Raw genomic sequence first — 23611 nt, forward strand, 5'->3', positions numbered from 1 at the left:
TCATAACATTAAGGTTGAACCACTGCAGTCACATGACCTGTTTTAAATATGTTTTTAGTACCTTTCTGTGCATCTAAAAGTGTTAATTATCTTGCCTCACTGAGCCATCGGATTTTATGAAAAATATCTTAATTTGTGTTCCAAAGATGAACGAATCTCTTACGGGTGTGGAACGACATGAGGGTGAGTAATTAATGACAGAATTTTCATTTTTGGGTGAACTAACCCTTTAAATCCCACTGTGTAACTCTGCTTTTGTTCAAATTTCAGTTGGACAATTAAATAATCATTGATTTAATTTGGGCACTTTTATTTGGAATAGGAAATCAAACATAAACAAGACATGTTATTATACACAACTTTAAAATGATTATTTTCATAATACTGCTTATACTTTAAAAAACTTCTGTACAGTTTCTTGACCTCGCATACCTTAGTTTGAATACTACATTCAGCACATTAGTAATATATTTAATAATTAATTAACATTTACATTTGCTATAGCTCTTTCCATACCTATATGCACTACAGAGACAGACATTTTCAGCACATTGAGAAGATACAGTTTTAGTTCTTGTGAAAAAGTCCTACCTATACAAGCTGGTGTATGCACTATTTGACAAAATACACCACTAGTTCTAAATGATACGTCAATGCAACTTTCCTTTGACTGTACACTGTACATTTGTATGTTCCAGCCCACATCACTAGAATGCTTCTTGAAAAATCAGAATGGACTGCTCACGTTCCCACAATAGATTTTCTTTTTCATCATTAAATGACCAATTAATGTTAAAACTGATGGAGCAGATTCTCTAGAGAGAAGCCCTAAAGGGGAGGCTGTGTTTAGGTACAACCCCTGACTAGTCCTCTTGTTGTCCAAATTGTTTAAAGTTCCTTGGGTTCTCCATAATCATTGTACATAACGGAGAGCATCTGATCTTCACAGGCCTTACGTAAGTCTTGGCCGAGATTCACCCAGCTGAGCCCGAATGCTTTGGTATCTGTATAACGACAAGACAGATATTTGAGAGATGCTCTGCGCAAGCCAATTTTTGGTTCCTGGAGGAGACCCCGGCACCAACCGCTGAGTTCATCCAGCTGAGACAGGATCAATCCTGCTTTCCTGCAGTAGCAAACACAAAGATGATATTTATTTAGCAATATATGTTAATATAGATACAGATTTTCTTTAAAAAGGTTAAATGCATATGGAACACATTTTAAGCAACTATGCTATATTATTGTTATTTTTATTAGGGTCACCACACCTATTGTATCCGTTAGTTTTCTTATTCTTACTTTCTCTTTTTACGCTCTTGAAGTCTATGGCAGCTCACAGAACCTTTTGCAGGAAAATGATGAAATGTGGCACACAGATAGAGGACAGTCTGACTATTGATCAGAGCAATTTTGGAGTCTCTAACACAATCTCTCTAGCGCCACCAACTGTCCAAAATTGTATTTACATTTATGCTACTAACTTTTGTTTGGTGCAAGTATCTTATGTAGCATAATTTCACAGTTAAAGTCAGACCATGCTGTTTTTGCTGTTAATCTTGAAATTATACAATAATTTAAATTAAAAACAACTGCTCATGCTCATGTGCGTAACATCTTTGTTGGGATTGTGATAAAAGCAAAGGATGCAGTTTTTGCCTCTAATATCAAAGAGCTACAAATATTTTTTTGAACAAATAAATTTGCTTTTTTTTTTAAAAAAATCTGCAACCATCAGAATTGACCAATTTGCTTCTAAAAAATTGGAATTGGCCATGAAAAATTAAAATAGGTGCATCACTAATAAAAAACATTAAATAAAGCATTATTTTAAAAATCTCAGTCTTTTTGCTGTAAAGTCAAATGCAGTTTTAAAGATCAGTGTACTAGTTTTTTTGCAAATTAATTTGTTGTTTATATGGTTAATATTAATGCAACTATCAAGGTTTTTAAGGTTTTTTTTTTTAAAGTTTTCTAATTTTCCACAAAATGATTAAGCAGCACATCTGTTTTTAACATTAATAATAAGAAATGTTTCTTGAGCACCAAATCAGCATATTAGAATGATTTCTGAAGGATCATGTGACACTGAAGACTGGAGTAATGATGCTGAAAATTCAGCTTTACCATCAATGGAAGAAATTGCATTTTAAAATATATTAAAATAGAAAATAGTTTAGATAAGAGTAATAATATTTCACAATTTTAAAGTTTTATTAAGTATATTTTCTTTGAAATATATCAATTTATTCATTATCTTTTGGACGATTAGTCAACAAATCCTCAGTAGAGTAAAAACTCACTCACTCACATACATTTCATTTCGACTCCAATCTAATTTGATCCCATTATTATAATATTTGTTTTATTTTCGTACCATCTAATTACAACAAGGTCTCGGTACGGACGCACACAGCTCATTCCTTGTTCCGCTAGTGATGTGCAATTTCTGCTAACAGCCATTGTGATATTCATACCACATAGTTTTTATAATATTGCTGTTACGCAACGCTCTTGACACTGGCTTGAAATTTTTCTTCCTTCAGTGGTTTAAACATTGAGCATTCCATTCCGTTTATCCATTCTGAGAATGCCCACCTCACAAGCTGCTCCAGAGCATGAGACTGAAAGATTGATGGGAGACTCCAATATAATAAATATAAACTGCAGGCGATGGCCATATTCAGCTAAAACACAGGTCTTCTGTCTGCACCCCTTAAACGACGCTCTTCAAAATCTGGACTGAAGCGATTGATCATAAATCAAGCCTGTGGTGTTTTATATTAAACTCTAATGGCAAAGCCTTTAAAAATGAACAATTTCCCGCCAAGAATCTTTTGAGGTAACAGGACCGATTAGGTGAACGGCAGTTAAGGTTAAGTACCTGTGAATTCTATTAGCGACAGTGACTTGAGAGGACATTTAATGAGTATGTGTGAATGCGGTGAAGCGCCAATATCCTTCGCAAAAGACAAAAAGCTGAAATGCGATACCAAGAGTACGGAAAGAGCGCTTCATTCCTAAGTCATAGCTTCACTTCAAACTCCTGCCAAACCAGAAGCTCAACACTCTACTGTATAAATACCGAAAACCAAATCTGTGTGGACCAACCAGGCTTTGGGGTAGCTAAGTGCATTTTGAAGTGTTCACAATTAAAATGTGGCTTAAATCGATTAACACTGTGTTTCGACTGATTGTTTTCTGCGATGCATTGAGGTTTAACGTAGCCAAACTGAAGTATAAAATCATTATTTACTTTGGATTCCACTTCATTCACAACATATAATAATGGAATTTTAATGATGTCAGAAATCACTAGCATATTAAATGAAAAATATTCCCATCTGCTTTCGAGATGCTGTCATTTATATCATTCTTTTGAATATATTTGTGTTTTTAATATCTTGCCACATTTCAGTGGTTGTAGGAATTTGGATGTTTATTTGCTTAAAACAAAACCCTGTGGTTTGTTATCCTTTAATTTTTCAAAAAAAGTCCGTTTTGGTCTCCAAATAGCAACGGTTGTCACCATAAATCCCAGCATGTATGGAAGTGGAAAATGGCCTCTAATTTCCAAGGTACGTTTTCAACCTCTTGGCCTCTGTCAGTGCCTCTCTCTCACTCTCGCTTTCCGAAATCTCTTGCACTAGTCTGGGAGGAAACAATCAGCTGCATTCCACTGACCCACCTTCCATAACATCCATTTGAAATAGCCTTATTATTACACGTGAGAGAGTGACAGCGCTCCTTATAGTAACCGTATAGCATTAATCTCCAACGAAAACAATGAAAGAACTTTGACCGAACGCACTGAATTCCACCAATTAAAGCCTGAGTCAATCCCACCAATTAAGAGTGAGTCACAAGACGACCTGTAAGATATCTCAAAAAGAAAGAAAACATACTGTAAGAAATATTCAGTTTTTTTTTTCATTTTGTTCCAAGTCAGAACCGGTTTATATGCCGAATGGGATCAGTTTAGTGACAATTATCTCGTATTATGTCTAGTTGATGAAAATTGCATTTAAATGAGGAAACCCCAGTGAACCGCATTCCTTTGGTATGGAAGACTTAGAAACACATTCTCTTTGTTTATACTTCCTTCCTATCCTATGCCTTAAAAAATGCTTTATGGACGTAATGAGATTGGAAATGACGCATATGAGTTGTTTGGAAGGCAGATGCTGTGGAGATAATGGCCCATCTCCCCAGACCTCCACTTGAACGGCTTATCTGAAGTCTAAAAACTTGCGCAATGTTCCATGGAACTGGGTCGATCACAGGGGCATGATCACACACTCCAGTCATTGTGCAAATATCTGGATAAATTAATATGAATGAATGTTGTTTTTGAGTTATCTTGATGCATTCGTCGTAGGAGACAGCTTTAGGGGGTCAATTAATACTAATTGTCCTGCTATCATTTAAGTTTATCAAAGTTCTCAAATCTCAATGATGGCCACTGATAGAATTAACAACAGACCATTTACCCTTTAGCACTCATAGAGTCCTCCTTATGGAAAGGTTAATTATAAATAATAACTTCCCTAGTGAAAAAAAAATCTACTAAAATGTATTTGAAATACATTTATTTTGTGCTAAGCATAGTACAAATACATTTACATATTTATGTGCTAAATAAAATACCCTGTAATTGTACTTTTGGTATACTAAACTGGTATACTTACAGTCTGCTAAATTGGAACAACTAATTTATAATGTATTTTAATTTTGTGGAAGTAGTGCTGAGTTCCAACTAAACATATACTTAAGTATATTTGATTGTGCCAAAGTGGAACTACAATTTAAAAAAAAAAAAAAAAAAAAAAAAAATTACAATTTCATCAGGATATACAGCTACTTTTGAATGTCTGTCATCTGTAGTTTACCCTTTACCCTAAGGCAGGAGCAAACTGGAACATGCTAAGTAGCCAAACTTTGACTCCTCAGGTACTGTATGACTGAAAAAAAATCTTAGGCCTGAATTGGATTAAACTACCATGAATCCATGATCTTGGTTTGAAAGCAGCACTGTTGAAGTCCTCACAGCGGTTAACTCTCATCAATCACACTGGGTGGGATAGAGTTTGATACGAGTGTGTTTTAGTGCAGTAACTCGGGAGCAAGAAAGGAAAACCTTGCAACATGGAGACGATTAAATACAACCTTTTAATTTGAACCAAGGCCTCAGGTACGCTTGTCCAAATGGCCTTAATTAAATTCACCTGCCTCTACTGTGCATCAGCGAGGAAGCGTTCAAGTTTTATATCGAACACATGGCTACGTTTAGAAAGCGTTTCAGTGCAATTCTAAAATCCAGACCTTATTTGTCTTTGGTTTGTTTTGGAGGGTGTATAAAGATTACCACCCTGTTCTGTGGTCAGTGTGATGCATTAGTGATCCCTTTAAATGTACTGTAATCAGTCTGATTGCATTCAATTTAAACCTAATTAGCACAAATACCCTAATCACATGTCTGACGTTAGAATCTGTAATAGAATAATCTGCGTTTACTATGTAATTTAAGGAGCAATAAAAAAACATAAAAAAGCACATAAAAGCTTGTGAAACAAGATATCAGGTTTAATTGCAATCAATAAAAATTAATATGTCCCCCTAACATTCTCACATGCATCCCATAATGCACTGCGCTGAGTTCAATGAAAATATAAATCCAAGATTACGTAAAAAGTGGGGGAAATGTTGATTATAAATTAGGGGTGTAACGGTACACAAACATGACGGTTCGGTACGTACTTCAGACATTACTAACAGGTAAAGTAAATATAATGAATATATAAGCTAATATAGTGCATATATTTAGTGAAAATCTCCCCTCTAGAGTTCATTTCTCTAGTGAACTAACATGCTGTGGACACTGAATGACTTGCCTGAGGTAAATGTAATGCTATTTTATTTTTTATTGATGTCTTTCCACGGTTGAAACACTGATTGAGAGATTACGCGTAAAAAATCCATGCATAGATCTTCTGTTCTTCTTCTCCTGTGCTTTTTCCTGTTGTGGCGGTTAGCAAACAACGTTGCATTACCACACACTTTTGGATTGGAGTGTGGATCGCCTGTGACTGACTGTATTCATCATCTGACTGCATGCACCGAACCGTGATGTCCGTACCGTGGCGGTTCGTGTCCAATACATGTACCATTACACCCCTATCATAAATATATTTCATTCAGTACTAAATAGTTTATAAAAATATTTCATATAATTAAAATATTTAAACATTCATTCAACTTCATTTACATAAAAAATAGATAAAACGAATTGATCATTTTATTTAATATTTGTTTATTTTTAAGCGTAGCATTGCGCTGTTAGCTTAGCAACATGCTAACATCAAACTCTATTGAAATCAATTGCAATTCTAGTGTCCAGTGTGTGGAGTGTGATTTGAAACTAATTTGGGACACTCTACTATATACAGCATCCCAAAATGGTTACTTATGAAGTTCCACTATGGTGGCAATGCTATCTTAAAAGGTTAGTTCACCCAAAAATTAAATTTCTGTCATTAAGTACTCACCCTCATGTTGTTCCAAACCCATAAGACGTTTGTTCATCTTCAGAACACAAATTAAGATATTTTTTATGAGATTTTTTTATCTCCCATAGAAAGCAACGAAATTACCACATTCAAGGTCCAGAAAAGTACACAGTTCAGCACTTCCAGGTTCTACTTCAGAACAGCGACTCAGTATTGGCTGACGCTGTTCACATAAGCAGCACAACACATGCATGTGATGCTGACACAGGAGCCGGCCAATAATGAGTCAGCGTTCTGAAGTAGAAGCTAAGCAATGTTTCTTCAACCACTGTAGTCACGTTGACTATTTTGACGATGTCTTTACTACTTTTATGGACCTTGAATTTGGTAATTTTCTATGGGAGATAAAAAATAAATAAAAAAAACCTCTCAGATTTTATCAAAAACATCTTAATATGTGTTCCAAAGATGAACAAAGGTCTTACGGGTTTGGAACGACATGAGGGTGAGTACTTAATGACAGTAATTTCATTTTTGGGTGAACTATCCCTTTAAAAGGTAGCTGCCTATAAGCATTTAACTAACTTTTGTAACAGCTTGAGAATCGTCTTACAAACCTGGGCCCCAGTTCATCTTCACAGCGCCAAGTGAACTCTCCAAAGCTCTCATAGCGCTGGTTATAGTGGTAAAGTACTCGGTGGAGGGTTGGTGAGCCCAGGTCCATGAGCGTGTTATAAGGCGGTCTGCTGTTCCTTGCCACTGGTGTAGCCGTTGAACAGGTTATAAATCTTGTCTGCTATTTCTGAGGGAATATTAATCCAAATCAAATCACTTATGATCTTCTGAATATTGCCTTAAGTTCATTCTACAATATGCAAGCAATTCTCTACCTTGAGCCTTGACGTCATCCACGGCAGGACAGGGAGTTTTGATTGTCACCTCACTCGGACTGGAACGCCGACCCGTGTTGTCCACCGCCCACAGCCGAAACCTGCCATTGCACAATTAGACATTTGCCACTTACGTAATTCTCAAATTTGGTTCAGAAATACAGTATTTTTAGGTTACACTTTGTGATAGTCCACTTTAGACATTCTACTAACTATAAGTAACAACATGTCAACTAACACTCAAAGTATTAGTAGACTGTTAGGTTAGGTTAGGGTTTGAGTAAGTAAAGTTACTTATAATCAGTAAAATGTCTGTTGGAGGACCATCAAAATAAAGCGTCCCAAAAATGAAAATTCTGTCACCATTTATTCATCCTCATGTCGCTCCAAACCCGTAAGACTTCAGTTCATCTTTGGAACACAAAAGAAGATCTGACAGCTTTCTGTCCCTCCATAGACAGCTACGCAACTAGCAACTACCACTTTGATGCTTCAAAAAGTTTATAAAGAGATCGTAAAACTAATCCATATGAATTGAGTGGTTTAGTCCATTTTTTTTTTTTTTTTTTAAGAGACACGATCACTTTATATGATGAATAGATTGAATTTAGGCTATTATTGTATTTAATGGAGGGACAGAAAGCTCTCAGATTTCATCAAAAAGATTTTCATTTGTGTTTTGAAGATAAACGAAAGTCTTACGGTTTTGGAACGACATGAGGGTGAGTAATTAATGACAGAAATTTCATTTTTGGGTGAACTATCCCTTTAATGGTGCAAAAAAAGTTAAGCAGACAATCTAGTTGACGTGAAAATGAACCAAAAAATAAAGCGGACCATCGAACAAAAGTTTGACCTATTTTTATATTTGAGACTTTTGCGATATGATTGGGATATATGATGCAGGCCAGATCTGAACCACATCTTCCAATATTAGCACCACAGCTCAACATGTTCAGAGTATGTTTGTTAAACAAAAGGCTATGATTCCCAATAAAATATATCACTATTACTATTACTACTACTACTACTAATAATAATAATAATTTAAGATGCATGTCTCAAACGCTAACATTTATCAAAATAAATAAGCTCAAGGTTAAGGTTAAGTGAATAAATAAGTGTATTTGGATTTATTCCTATTTGGTTGGAAATCACACTTCCAAATAGATCTCGGAAATTATGAACCATTACCTTTTTAGGAGTCTTTTGAAGTTCAGAGTCAACAAATTGTTTCAGTGTGTGAATTATGTAATCATATAACAGCATATACCTCTATTAAAATCAAAATGCATGACTGCACCACTCCCATTACATAAGCATGAGTTTACCTTCGGCTCATGGCTTTGATTTGAGGATCCCTTAAGTACAGACAACTCAACTTGAACAATAGCAACCAGCTGTGGCGGTGTACCTACTCACTCCGAAAAGATCTCTGCAATTACTCTATCAATGAAGATATGTGCTGCAGGCTATGAGAGGCAGGTTGTAAAGATTAAGTTAAACTACATCCCCATCTAGTGGAAGATATAAACAACCACCACCTGCAGTATCACAGCAGTGAGATCCAGGAAGAGAGTGAGCTAGGGAAAATGTGATCCACTGTTATGTCTTTGATTTATTGATGAAAGGGCTTCATGTAATCGAACCTATGAACCTCTGCTCTCTGAGGGTTGTTTATAGTCTTTTCTCATCAAAGGGGGCAGTAGCAGCCTAATGGTTAGAGAGTCAGACTGGTAACCCGAATGTTGCTGGTTTGAGTCTCAATTCCGGCAGGAAATTACTGAGGTGCCCTTGAGCAAGGCACCTAACCCCCAATTGCTCCCTGGGCAGCAGAGCAAAAATGGCTGCCCACTGCTCCGGGTGAGTGTGTCCACAGTTTGCAGTGTGTGTGTGTGTGTGTGTGTGTGTGTGTGTGTGTTCACTACTCACTACTCCTAAAGTGTGTGCACTTGGACAAATTCCAAGTACGGGTCACCATACATGGCCTTCACATGTCACTTTCACTTTCAAATACAAATAAAAGCAGAAGTGATTTTTTATTTTATTTTATTTTATTTTTTTATTAAAATCTTGATTATTAATATGAAGTATATTTATATTTCACACACCTGTTTTGGTGATAGTAGTCTAAAACCCAGTGTAATTTAGTTTTAGTTTTTTTTAACTTTTATGTTTATACTTTTTTACTTTTAGTTTTATTTTTAGTCATTTCGTTATGTGCTTTTTCTTTTTTCTTTTTCTATTTTTTTTTTTTTTTTTTTTTACATATTGCTATTTATTTTTCATTTATTTTCAGTTTTAGTTTTAGTTCATTTTAGTTTTTATTTATTATTTATTAATAAACAAACTTGTTTCAGTTTATTGCCAAGGCAACATTTCTTATTTTCGTTTAGTTTTTCAACTAATATTTAGATTTTATTTCAGTTAACAGAAATGTTTTTAATAGTTTTGGTTTTAGTTAACAATAACAACCCTGCTAAGACCACATTAAAAAATCTTGAAATTAATATTTTAGGTGGAAAAAATACACCCAAATAGGACAATCACTGAATTCGGTTATTTTGCCGATATCATTTTCAATTAAAAAATGATTAAAAAACAAAAAAAAATGATGCAAAACAGAAGCATTTCCACTAGTGATCTCAGACTTTTGCACCCCACTGTGTTTTTCTTGAAACTTAAAACTCTGAAGTGAACCTGACAATAACACAGAACAGGTCCATAAATAATATAAAGACAATCTGTGCTTCTTTGAACAATGGTCAAATATCAAAAACATTTGAAAAGAAGTATACTAAGGAGGACTCAATCCTCCCTCTGGGCTGGTGTAATCTCTCCAGCATGCCCTGCATGTCCACTGTGCATGTGTGTGCTAACTGCCTACATATGTGCAGGACATGTAGCACAGGAAATCAGGAGGAAAGGTAGCAGGGTGTTTAAATTCAAGCACCTACATGTTAGAATACCCACATGAAAGTTGCAATGAGCTAAACTGCAAACACAGATGTTTGCAGAATTCAGGGGTTATTTTAGAGTAGGAATATGTACCAATATTAAATGCAAACCTCAAAATAATCTTAAAATATTTGTGTATGTTTATACACAACAAATGCTGCTCTGCAAAATGCATTTTTTTATATTATTTATGTTTTCCATACAGTGTTTGTATATGTACAGTATATATATACACACACACACACACACATATGGATAAAGTTATAAAGTCAGAATTGCAAGATATAAAGTCAGAATTGCAAGATATAAAGTCAGAATTGGGTGATATAAAGTCAGAATTGTGAGATATAAAGTCAGAATTGGGTGATATAAAGTCAGAATTGTGAGATATAAAGTCAGAATTGCGAGTTATAAAGTCAGAATTGTAAGATATATAGTCAGAATTGCAAGATATAAAGTCAGAATTGTGTGATATAAAGTCAGAATTGCAAGATATAAAGTCAGAATTGCAAGATATAAAGTCAGAATTGTGAGATATAAAGTCAGAATTGCGAGTTATAAAGTCAGAATTGTGAGATATAAAGTCAGAATTGCGAGTTATATAGTCAGAATTGTAAGATATATAGTCAGAATTGCAAGATATAAAGTCAGAATTGCAAGATATAAAGTCAGAATTGTGAGTTATAAAGTCAGAATTGCAAGATATAAAGTCAGAATTGTGAGATATAAAGTCAGAATTGTATGATATAAAGTCAGAATTGCGAGTTATAAAGTCAGAATTGTAAGATATATAGTCAGAATTGCAAGATATAAAGTCAGAATTGCAAGATATAAAGTCAGAATTGTGAGATATAAAGTCAGAATTGTGAGATATAAAGTCAGAATTGCGAGATATAAAGTCAGAATTGTGTGATATAAAGTCAGAATTGTGAGATATAAAGTCAGAATTGCGAGTTATAAAGTCAGAATTGCGAGTTATAAAGTCAGAATTGGGTGATATAAAGTCAGAATTGTGAGATATAAAGTCAGAATTGTGAGTTATAAAGTCAGAATTGGGTGACATAAAGTCAGAATTGTGAGATATAAAGTCAGAATTGTGAGATATAAAGTCAGAATTGGGTGATATAAAGTCAGAATTGTGAGATATAAAGTCAGAATTGTGAGTTATAAAGTCAGAATTGGGTGACATAAAGTCAGAATTTGTGTTGTGAGATATAAAGTCAGAATTGGGTGATATAAAGTCAGAATTGTGAGATATAAAGTCAGAATTGTGAGATATAAAGTCAGAATTGGGTGATATAAAGTCAGAATTGTGAGATATAAAGTCAGAATTGTGAGTTATAAAGTCAGAATTGGGTGACATAAAGTCAGAATTGTGAGATATAAAGTCAGAATTGGGTGACATAAAGTCAGAATTGTGAGATATAAAGTCAGAATTGTGAGATATAAAGTCAGAATTGCGAGTTATAAAGTCAGAATTGTATGATATAAAGTCAGAATTGCGAGTTATAGAGTCAGAATTGCGAATTATAAAGTCAGAATTGCAAGATATAAAGTCAGAATTATGTGATATAAAGTCAGAATTGTGAGTTATAAAGTCAGAATTGTGAGATATAAAGTTAGAATTGCGAGTTATATAGTCAGAATTGCGTGATATAAAGTCAAAATTGCGAGTTATAAAGTCAGAATTGTGAGTTATTAAGTCAGAATTGCGTGACAAAGTCAAAATTGCGAGTAATGAAGTCAGAATTGCGTGATATAAACAACTGCGAGAAAAAATTCAGAATTGTGTTTACATCTCGCAATTCTGACTTTTTTCTTGCAATACCATTTTTTTTCTCAGAATTGCATGTTATAAAGTCAGAATTGCGAGATATAAACTCAATTCTGAGAAAAAAGTCAAAATTGTTAGCTTATATCACAATTCTGACTTTAGAAGCCACAATTGTGAGTTTGTATCTCGTATATCTAGTTATAAAGTCAGAATTGCATGATAAAAACTTGTAATTGAAAGAAAAAAGTTTTGCGTGTTATAAAGTCAGAATTGCGAGATATAAAGTCGCAATTCTGACTTTATAACTCGCAATTGCGAGTTTAAATCTTGCAATTCTGAGAAAAAAGTCAGAATTGTGAGATAAAAAGTTGCAATTACCTTTTTGATTTTTTATTTAGTTGCGAAAACAAGCTTCCATATTTACTTAAACCTTTCGTGTTGTATGCAGCCCCGTTTAACACACCAATCTCTCTATTGCTGTTTCTGCTATAACCGTGAAGTGCACCCTTTGACGCACTTTAAAACCATTCCAAAGTATGAAACGTTTCCCCAGCTGTATCTGAAGCATATAAAACTCGCTCAAATTGAATCGGGCCTACTGGGCGAGCAGACCATGTTCTTCCCCGTGGCACAAAAATGATTGCTCCTGAGAAAAGGATGTAATACGTCACATAACTATCCAAGGGAGTGTAAACAAGGGCCCAACACGCAATTACCACTTCCAAGAGAAGACGTCGGGCTGATGTCACCGGCTTTTATACAAAAGCGATGATTGGGCCAATTATACTTTCCAAGAGGACTCCTTACCTGCTACAGAGATTGCCAAGCTATTTAGTGAAAAGCACATGCTAAGTCAACTACTGATATTGGAAAATTGACATAGGTAGGAAGTACTCCAGACATATTTTACACAAATCATTATCGGATTTTCACAGCCTTAGTTGGATATAATTGCTTAGACTCACGCAGATATTAAAATCCCTCATCTGACTGAAGACATGCAACTCAACGTCAGTTCAAAGTCCAAGTGAATCAGCCAGCCAAAAGTTGGGCCTCTATGTTTTGTTTCTCACTGAACGCTCAATGACGATGCCTCTTGCAAAAGCAAAGGAAACAGGTGTTCCATGCTGAAGAAACCTGGCATAACACTTAGATTAAGAAACCCTGTGAACATGAGACCTGGAGATGACCTCTTCCATTTAGATTATTATTATTATGGTCCCACTTCACTTTAGGTTTCTTTAACTACTATGTACTAATATTTAAATTAATCACTTATTGTGTACATATTGTACATGTTTTTACATTATACTTATATTTTAAAAAATACCTGCATGTAATTACATCTTGATTTCTGTAATTACATCTATAATTATAATTCTTTCCCATACCTCTTAACTATTAATTATTAAAAACTATTATTAGTATTTTAAAATATGCCAATATGCTATTTGGAAATAATAAAAATAAATATTGTTATTATTGTTGTTATAGAATTTGCCGATATAAATTTTGGAAATAATAATAGTTACTATTATTAAGAAGAAATAGTAATGATAATTCATATTTTATCATTATTATTATTTTAGAATATGTCAATATGCATTTTGGAAATAATAAAAATAAATATTGTTATTATTATTGTTATAGAATTTGCCAATGTACTATATAAATATAATAATAATTATTATTATTAATAAGAAATAGTAATAATAATTATTAATATTTTATTATTATTATTATTATTATTTTAGAATATGTCAATATGCATTTTGGAAATAATACAAATAAAATCATTATTATTGTTGTTGTTTTTGTTATAGAATATGTCGATATGAATTTTGAAAATAATAATAATAATAATTCAATAATAATAATTACATCTGTAATTGATTTCTGTAATTACATCTATAATTACACCATTGACCTTTCCCCTACCTCTTAAATATTAATTATTAAAAACTAGTATTATTATTTTAAAATATGCCAATATGCTATTTGGAAATAATAAAAGATATATATATATATATATATATTATTGTTGTTGTTATAGAATTTGTTAATATACATTTTGGAAATAATAATAATAAAAATAATAATAATAATTATAAAAAAATAATAATAATTATTATTATTATTATTTTAGAATATGTCAATATGCATTTTGGAAATAATAAAAATAAAATAATTACTATTGTGTGCTTTTTTTTGTTATAAAATATGCCAATATGAATTTTGGAAATAATAACAGTAATAATAATTCATATTTTTTTAGTGTTTTTAATTATTAATAATAATAATCATCATCATCATTTCATTTGTATTATTTCCAAAAAGCATATAAATCAAAGAGGACATGAAGGATTTGTCAGGATATAGTAGTGTTTCTTTCATTTCTGTTTTTCATAAATGTAATATATATTTAAATCAATTTAAAGTATTATGATATGACAGGTGGTTTTAAGGTTAGGGATGCTAATGTAATATAATTTAGATAAACTTAAGAGAAATAGCAGCAGGAACTCACATGTATGTGGTGTCTGGCTCCAGGCATCGCATGATCAGTGAGATAGATGAGAGGGGATCATGGATGTCCCCGAGCATCACACATGGAGATTTGGCCCCCGACATGATGTCATCCACAAAACTCAACATAGTCTCTGTGAAGAGAAGAAAACTTTGTTTAGCGCACACACACATAAAGATGTACACACAAACAAGTTTACAGGACCTAAAAACCCATTTTGATCTCTCATGCTGGTTTTTAGGTCACCAAACCATTTAAAACATCCTGTTTGTGTGTTTAGTTTCAAGTGTTTCTAATCAAGTATGATTAATGATATGTCATTAGGACACAACCATGCTTGTGCAGGGAAAACAAACAGCAGCAAAACAGCCCATCTTCTAAGGAAAGCCTCCACACCGCGAACACTGGATGCTGTTTTGCATGAGGGTTTCCCCTCACCCTGAAAAGCCCTGCCTGACTCTGACCCAGTGCTATGAAAACAAGTGTTTCCCCGCTTCCCCTGCTCGCTGGAACACGCCTGAACCTTCCAGAGATGGAGACCCTGTGGTTTGGACATTTCGAGCGGAGAAGATGTTAGTGGTTTGATTGCACACGAGACGCGTGACCCAGATCGAGCTGCTAGTGTCAGCCATCTAAAAACCCAAATAAAGAGCCCATACAGAAGTTACCTGTGGGGCTGATGTGCTTTGCCTTTCTTATTACGAAGTGGACGGGAAGACTGTTTGCCCAGCTGGCCTGCATGCGTCACAGGACATGAGCATGGGGGCCTCGTGTGCCTTTCATAGCAAAGAGAAACCTCCCGTCCGTGGATGGGGAAGCTTTTAAAAGCGGTGGTCACCATGCCTGTCTTCCTGGAGGCCTCCTCTTCAAAAATACCAGGCTTCTGAGAACATGTTGCCAGGATAAACGCGGAGGGTGTGTGTGTGTGTTTATTTGCTTGCTGTCACCAGTAAGTATTTACAGTGCTTGTGGAGAAGAGAGTCGATGAACACATGCTCTGACTTTAATGAAAAGTGACATTGTAAGGGACTGCAGCACTTCGGGTAACATTTATCCAGTCATAGACAGTTCCACCGACAATAAGCTCTAACATCTCTGTCGAAAAAAGGTGAAATGTAAAAACTTTGATGTGCGTGGAAAATTTTGCAAGTCTCTTTTTATGAGATATTAAATTGTGTGCCATTTATGAACTGAGGAACACGTTTTTAAGATTATTTATGGGGAATTTTTGAACAGAAATACTGAATGGGAAAAGTGATGTAGGAAGTGCTGTTTACTTAACTTAAATAATTAATAAATTGTGCGTGTGTGTATATACAGTATATACATCAATCAGGCATAACATTATGACCACTGACAGGTGAAGTGAATAACACAGATTATCTCTTCATCACGGCACCTGTTAGTGGGTGGGATATATTAGGCAGCAAGTGAACATTTTGTCCTCAAAGTTGATGTGTTAGAAGCAGGAAAAATGGGCAAGCGTAAGGATTTGAGCGAGTTTGACAAGGGACAACTTGTGATGGCTATACGAAGTCAGAGCGTCTCCAAAACTGCAGCTCTTGTGGGGTGTTCCCGGTCTGCAGTGGTCAGTATCTATCAAAAGTGGTCCAAGGAAGGAACAGTGGTGAACCAGCAACAGGATCATGGGCGGCCAAGGCTCATTGATGCACGTGGGGAGCGAAGGCTGGCCCGTGTGGTCCGATCCAACAGATGAGCTACCAGTGGTGGATAAAGTACTCGAAAGCCATACTTGAGTAAAAGTATAGCTATCTTACCAGAAAATGACTTTGATAGAAGTTAAAGTCACTGTTTAGAATATTACTTGAGTGAAAGTTTTAAAGTATGTGTTATTTTTTGTACTTTTTTGATATTAAACGTACTTAAGTATTGAAATAAAAATGTAAAATACAAAAGGAGCAAAAAAATATTATTAAAAATTGTTCTCTACACAGTTTGAGCAGCAAGATTGTGTTCAGTTTTAACTTTCTTACATTTTGTTTTCTTTTAATTAAAAAAAAAAAATGGCAAAATGTTTATTGTAAGTTTTAAATATAAAAAATACTAATATATTAATTATACAGTGATCATTCATGTTAATTCATAGTGCATTATAACTAATGTAAGAGACAACTTTAAAATGTTAAAATGTAAATGTTGAAATTAACAATGAACAATACTTTTATTAACCTTATTTAATGTTACAAGACTCCAGATCGCTGGATAACGAATGCATAACAGCGAACAAATGGATATAAACTAATGCAAATGAATGGTAACAATCGTGACATTAAACAGTTGGTGTTTTTGTCACATTGTTTTAACCGCTTGAGGTACTAATGTTAGCATCCTCTCAGCCTCGACGGCAAACAAACATAATACTGTTCTCCACTAATGCAGCATCTAGTCAACAAACTAATTACTTTATAATGATATGAAAACATGTACTGTAGTGTACACTGTATAACATACCGTTTTGTAGTCTATTTTTTTTTTTAAGTGTCCAGCTCTGTGCAGCACGCAGCCTCACGTCACGTGTCAAAACAAACTCTACGAGGCATCAGTGATAGTTTTTATTTCGCCTCTAGATGCCGCTCTCGTACTGTATAATGACAGCGCACTCTTATCAGCCGCTCCAGCAACGGACGCAAACCGGAAAATGAAATCAACCGCGGTTGTGTGAGCACTTGTTTGCACATGCTTGCTTGCAGTCTGTGTACTTCGGACTTTATTTTGTAGTAAGTAACGAAAATGCGATAACGAAAGAGTAAAAGTATACATTTTATTTGGGAAATGTAGTGGAGTAAAAGTAAAAGTTGACAGAAATATAAAAACTCAAGTAAAGTACAGATTCTCACAAAAAATACTCAAGTACTGTAACAAAGCATTATTACTTTGTTACATTACACCACTGCGAGCTACTCTAGCTCAAATTGTTAATGCTGGTTCTGATAGAAGGTGTCAGAATACACAGTGCATTGTTGCGTATGGGGCTGCATAGCCAGTCTGACCCCTGTCCAACAACAGTGGGCACGTGAGCATCAGAACTGGACAACGGAGCAATGGAAGAAGGTGGCCTGGTCTGATGAATCACGTTTTCTTTTACATCACGTGGATGGCCGGGTGCATGTGCGTCATTACCTGGGGAACACATGGCACCAGGATGCACTATGGGAAGAAGGCAAGCCGGCGGAGGCAGTGTGATGCTTTGGGCAATGTTCTGCTGGGAAACCTTGGGTCCTGCCATCCATGTGGATGTTACTTTGACGCGTACCACCTACCTAAGCATTGTTGCAGACCATGTACACCCTTTCATGGAAACGGTATTCCCTGGTGGCTGTGGCCTTTTTCAGCAGGATAATGCGCCCTGCTGAACAAACAAGTCTGATCCATGGAGGCCCCACCTTACAGCTTACAGGACTTAAAGGATCTGCTGCTAACATCTTGGTGCCAGATACCACAGCACACCTTCAGGGGTCTAGTGGAGTCCATGCCTCGACGGGTCAGGGCTGTTTTAGCAGCAAAAGGGGGACCGACACAATATTAGGAAGGTGGTCATAATGTTATGCCTGATTGGTATATATACATATTGTCACTGTGGATGGCTGATATGAAACACACAATGAAAGAAATCTTCAAAGAGATCTTTTAATATAATCAACACAAACAGGAGAATAACTAGGAGAATCAGCTGTGTCCTATAGATAATGATAGATTACGAGCAGGTTGAGTTAAAGGACCTATTAGCCTGCGCCATCTAGAGTTTCATGACAGAACTTTGTATTGCAGTATCCTTATCTTGTTTCTTAAGCTTAAAATATATTATTTGCTCATGCTTATTACCTCCATTTTAAGTATCATCATGCACTGGCATGCAAACTTTGACCAGTTCCCTACAACAAACAGGTCTGCAGGAAAAAGGCTTCCAATAAAACGTCCACATAACTACCAACAGTATCAAGTGTGTGCAGTGTTTCCATAAGACACTACAACAAATGTGTTCCCTGACACTTTAAGTCTCTCTGACAAATGGTGATACTAAAATAATAATAAGCTAAATAAAAAAAAGACCTATCAAGATATCTCCACCTCTTTATCAATCTAAAGGTATGCCTGACAATCGTTACAAGTACAGGTGTCTGGCAAATACAGCTAAATGTATGCTCTTTCATCATGTTCCATCCCCATGCCTCAGTTTAATTTTTCAAGGGGAAAGACCTGGGTTGACATGACTTCACTATGATGCCTGGCTGCCCTCTGTTAAACTTTCATGGGTTTTGACCAAAAACCCTCTCTGATTCTCATTACTTTGTTACAACATCAAGGCCCAGCCAGGTATAAGGATCCCAGCCTATCCAAGAGAATTTGCAAGACATTTTGGAGAAGAATCACCCACAATGTTGAAGAAACAATACACAAAGTCAAATCAAAAACTGCTGTACGTTTTATATATTCCAATATATATACTAGCTTATATACATGCAGCACTTAATTAAGAAAGGAAACACAAATACAAACATTTAGATGATGGAAGGCCTGTCAAGTTGTTAATCAAAACTTGAAAATGGCACCTGGCTTCCTCAACTATTTGGCAGAAAGGAAAAGGTTTGCTAAACAGTTCAAACGTGAAGACACTTTAACTTGGATTTGTGCTGCCTGGTTCTCTTTGTAGAGGGAATAATACTTATATGTGACCCTGGACCACAAAACCAGTCATAAGTCGCACGGGTATATTTATAGCAGTAGCCAAGAATACATTGTATGGGTCAAAATTATAGATTTTTCTTTTATGCCAAAAATCATTAGGATATTAAGTAAAGATCATGTTCCATGAATATATTTTGTAAATTTCCTACCGTAAATACATACAAATTTTTATTTTTGTGAGTGGATATGCATTGCTAAGGACTTCATATGGACAACTTTAAAGGCGATTTTCTCAATATTTAGTTTTTTTCACACTCTCAGATTCCAGATTTTCAAATAGTTTTATCTCGACCAAATATTGTCCTATCCTAACAAACCATACATCAATGGAAAGCTCATTTATTCAGCTTTCAAAAAATTGACCATTATGACTGGTTTTGTGGTCCATGGCCACATATGTGGAGCCTGTCCAGGTGTGACCTCATTCAGGGACTGAACAACACATCAGTTATTATCCCTCTGATTTATCCAGAATAAAAGCAAATAAATGGCAAGGTTAAATTCATGGGAAAACGCTCAACTTAAAAGCATTTATTGTTTTAAACAGATGTTGCTAGTGAAAGGGGGAAAAAAACAATACATTTTCCTAAAAGATCTGGCATTTATATATAATAATCAGACAACCAACTGGATGATCTTAAACCAAAAGATGATGTCTTACAGAGAGTGCATAACATTTTCAGCAGTTCAAGGCAAGACCCTTCTTCTCAACATCTGAGCCAAAGACAACATTCCTCAAATGACTTAAACGACTCCTACATTCAGCCTGAGAAATATCAATACCTTGATGCAAGTATCAGATTTGTGCATTACTGAAACATATACCAACTGCTAATAAAAAGAGAACATAAACCTTGACTGATATACACGTCTATGGTAAATATTGAGCCATCGTGTACAAAAATATTTATTTCTCCTATGAAATACAGAGGATTCCATTAAAAACATACAGAGGCAACAGCTGTGAAGTGGATTCATGTGAGCTGCTAGTGTTTTGAGCCTAAAGCTTTTCCACAATGTTTGCCATATGTTTTCCCTAAACTAATTTGTTGCTGTTTAGACACATAGACATTACTGTTTCTCCCCTGCGGTCAACCAGGAAGCTGAAATGTGAATAACTTAAATAAAGAGAAAGCCAGACAACAGGTAGAAATAAAGGAAGGAAAGAAATACATGAGAAAAGATAAGGTTAGAGACCTATAACAAGGTTAGGTTAGAAGGAAAGAAAGAAGGAAGTATGAGGAAGAAAGAAAGAAAGAAAGAAAAAGAAACTGGAAATGGGGAGGAAGGAAAGATGTGAGAAAAGGAAGAAAGAAAATGAGGAGGTGTGAAAAGAAAGGAAGGAAGGAAGGAAGGAAGGAAGGAAGGAAGGAAGGAAGGAAGGAAGGAAGGAAGGAAGGAAGGAAGGAAAGAAGGAAGGAAGGAGGCAGAAAAGGAAGAAAGTTTTTGAGGCCCAAGACAGAAGGAAAGAAAGAAACAAAGAACTGGAAAAAGGGAGGAAGGAAAGAAGTGAGAAAAGGAAGCAAGAAAAGAAATAGGGAAGCGAGCAAAGGAAGGAAGGAAGGAAGGAAGGAAGATGGAAAAGGAAGGAACTTTCTGAGGCTTTGTTTCTACCAACTCAGGTAAAAATGTAAAAACTCCAAAATCAAAAAGAAAGAAAGAAAAAAAAAAAAAAATCAAGAAAAAACAAAAAACAAAACAACAACAAGAAAAAAAACAAAGATTCTATTAGACTTATGTGAACAGCCAGAGCCTGACCACACATAATGAGGATCTTTTGTTTCTGTTGAACAACATTTCAATTAAACATCTCCAAATCCATCACAGGAGCAACTCCAAAGCGTAGTATCCAAAGAGCTGGAAGTTTTACCAGTTCCATTAAACAGCAACCTTTGGTACCAAACACACGTGGAGCTCCGCAATATACTCCACAAACAACATCTGGCCTTCGTTGTCTACTTTGATGAATAGAGAGCGAGTGATGGATAACAACGGTTTTGTAATGTATCAATTCTTGGCATTTCTTTCCCAAAAATGATTAACAGACTCAATCTCCCACGTGGAACATATTGTCTTCTTCTATGAAAAGAGGATATAAAAGGTTAATTGTAGGAGAGGAAAGGTGGGTGTTAGTGCTATGCAGAGTTGGAGTGGGTCAGAGAGAAAACGAAAACTCTTTAATCTGCATTCATTTTCGTGCAAAGAACTTTTGATTTAGACGTTACACTTGCCATCTACGTCATAGCGCTGCTAAGAGCTTAGCTGCCGCTCAGCTTCGATTAAATTGTGATACATGCTCTATTCTACAATTTGATAAAATCCCACACTTGACAGCAACCAACAGGTGATAACACTTAGCCTCCATGTGCTGTGAAGGTAAGAAAATTGCCTGGAAGACAAGTTTATATACTGAACGTGACTAAACACTGACCACACCAAAGAAACTCTTAACACAATTTCAGTCAACACAGAATGAAAAAATATGATGGAAAGCACTCACACAGAACACATTCACACAATTAGCAGGTCCAAAACCACATACAGCAAACAGTCCTCTTAAAATGATATAGAAACATATAACAATCACAATTACTACTAATAATAAAAATGGCAGACCTCTTAAGTAATCATAAAATCACAACAATAAGACATCATCACCCTGAAATTATAAGGTTCTATCTGACATTTTTGTCAAAATTGAGTTATTCACATATTCTTATTCTTTGACTACTTATTTACATTGTGTTTTTTTTTTAAAGTTGTGTACATTATATATATATATATGTATACAACAGTTCTTTCTGGTTCTCGAATCTGATTGGCTGAGAGGTCTTTCCAGCCATGCGATATTTTTCCAGTATCACACGGTAACCGTTTCACCATTTGAATCACTCCGCTGTTAGTATTCTCACAGTGAGTGTCATGGCGGAGGAGCAAAACCACCATATTTTTTATAGATGCTACTGTTATTTTGTAACAGAATGTTGTTTTAAGGGTTTTTTAGGTGAGAATATAGTTGTTTAGACCTCCGATATGAGATTTATAGCGCCTATTTGTGTAGATAGTGTATAAACATGAGGTATAATTCGTTTTGGGTATATCAAATGGCCAATCTTTGGTCTTATTAATATATTACTTGTTCCAGAGCTAATAGATTTGGCTTAAGGGCTATATAAAGTTTTGTAACTTTATATTTACATTGAAATTAAATCCTGTACTAACTAGAGCGCTGCTTTTGTACATTTGACTGAACTGTTTGCTTGTGTTTATTTCCTATTTTACTTCTTATACTGTTATAATGGCTATTGTTGCTAATTTAAATATTGTTGTTCAATAAATAATATTTTATATAAATAACATGTAGTATTTTTTGGTATTGAGAAAGAGTCCATTAGTGATTTCGACTTAATACGCCACGAGATGGCGGCAAAGACTGTCTTTATGAGCGAGTCAGTCAGTCGCAAAGACTTTTATATTGAAATGGACTGAAACAAGGAAGTTGTCTTTACTTTAAACAACATCCTACACAGTGTTGTCAAGTCCATGGTTTTCACACGGAATTGGGCTACTTTTGCCGCGGGTTGTTTTATCATGTCCGCGGTTTGAAGTGACCCCAAATAACATGATATTTAGCCACTGGAATGCAAATTTCACCAAAAACCCTGCCAAAAACGTGGATTTTACCACCCGAAACGTGATACCACGGGACCCCCCCCTGAAGACCTGAAGAATATCAGCTAGATGCAGGTAATACACTCGCTCAGGCAACCTCTCTTTCATAATACTAATTAATAATATTTTAAATCACTGAAGTTTGCATTTGACCAATCAGAGTCAACTTATCCACTTAGTGGATAAGTTGAAGATGTAACTGTTGTGAATGTGATATAGTGATGTACAGTTTAATGATAAACAGAGGCTGTATGGTTTTTTGCTGAAGACATGCCCAGCAGCAAATGCTGATGGCTCCTGGCCAAATGGGCATTTGACATCTGGGCCACATTTGAAGGGCAGGAAATACATGAAGAAGGGCTTTTATAGCACAGCTCAAGCCACCTTTATTTCTGTAGCTCAGCAACTGTACATCATAACATCATCTGCCTGGATAGAAACCCTGAGGCCCTTGAGTTCCAATAACGGGTGGAGACAACATGTTTTTATGATGAGGAACTCCAAGTATTGCTTGGACTTTAATATGATCCTCTTGTTGTTGACTGGATATTATGTCTAACAATTTGCACAGGTGCAA

The 23611-nt window shown here is 35.3% G+C and overlaps 1 protein-coding gene across 1 annotated transcript in view; it reads right to left on the bottom strand.

The window, feature by feature from the left end:
* Nucleotides 1-293: 293 nt before the first annotated feature.
* astn1 (astrotactin 1) overlaps nt 294-23611 on the bottom strand; it is a 239111-nt gene continuing 215793 nt past the window's right edge. Inside the window, 5 exon segments of the mRNA XM_051870300.1 lie at nt 294-1126; nt 7124-7242; nt 7244-7308; nt 7397-7497; nt 14656-14788. Of these exon segments, the coding sequence (XP_051726260.1) occupies nt 889-1126; nt 7124-7242; nt 7244-7308; nt 7397-7497; nt 14656-14788 (656 nt within the window). The 3' untranslated portion in view covers nt 294-888.

This window comes from Ctenopharyngodon idella, chromosome 2 (assembly GCF_019924925.1).
Source record: "Ctenopharyngodon idella isolate HZGC_01 chromosome 2, HZGC01, whole genome shotgun sequence".
Taxonomy (NCBI): domain Eukaryota; kingdom Metazoa; phylum Chordata; class Actinopteri; order Cypriniformes; family Xenocyprididae; genus Ctenopharyngodon; species Ctenopharyngodon idella.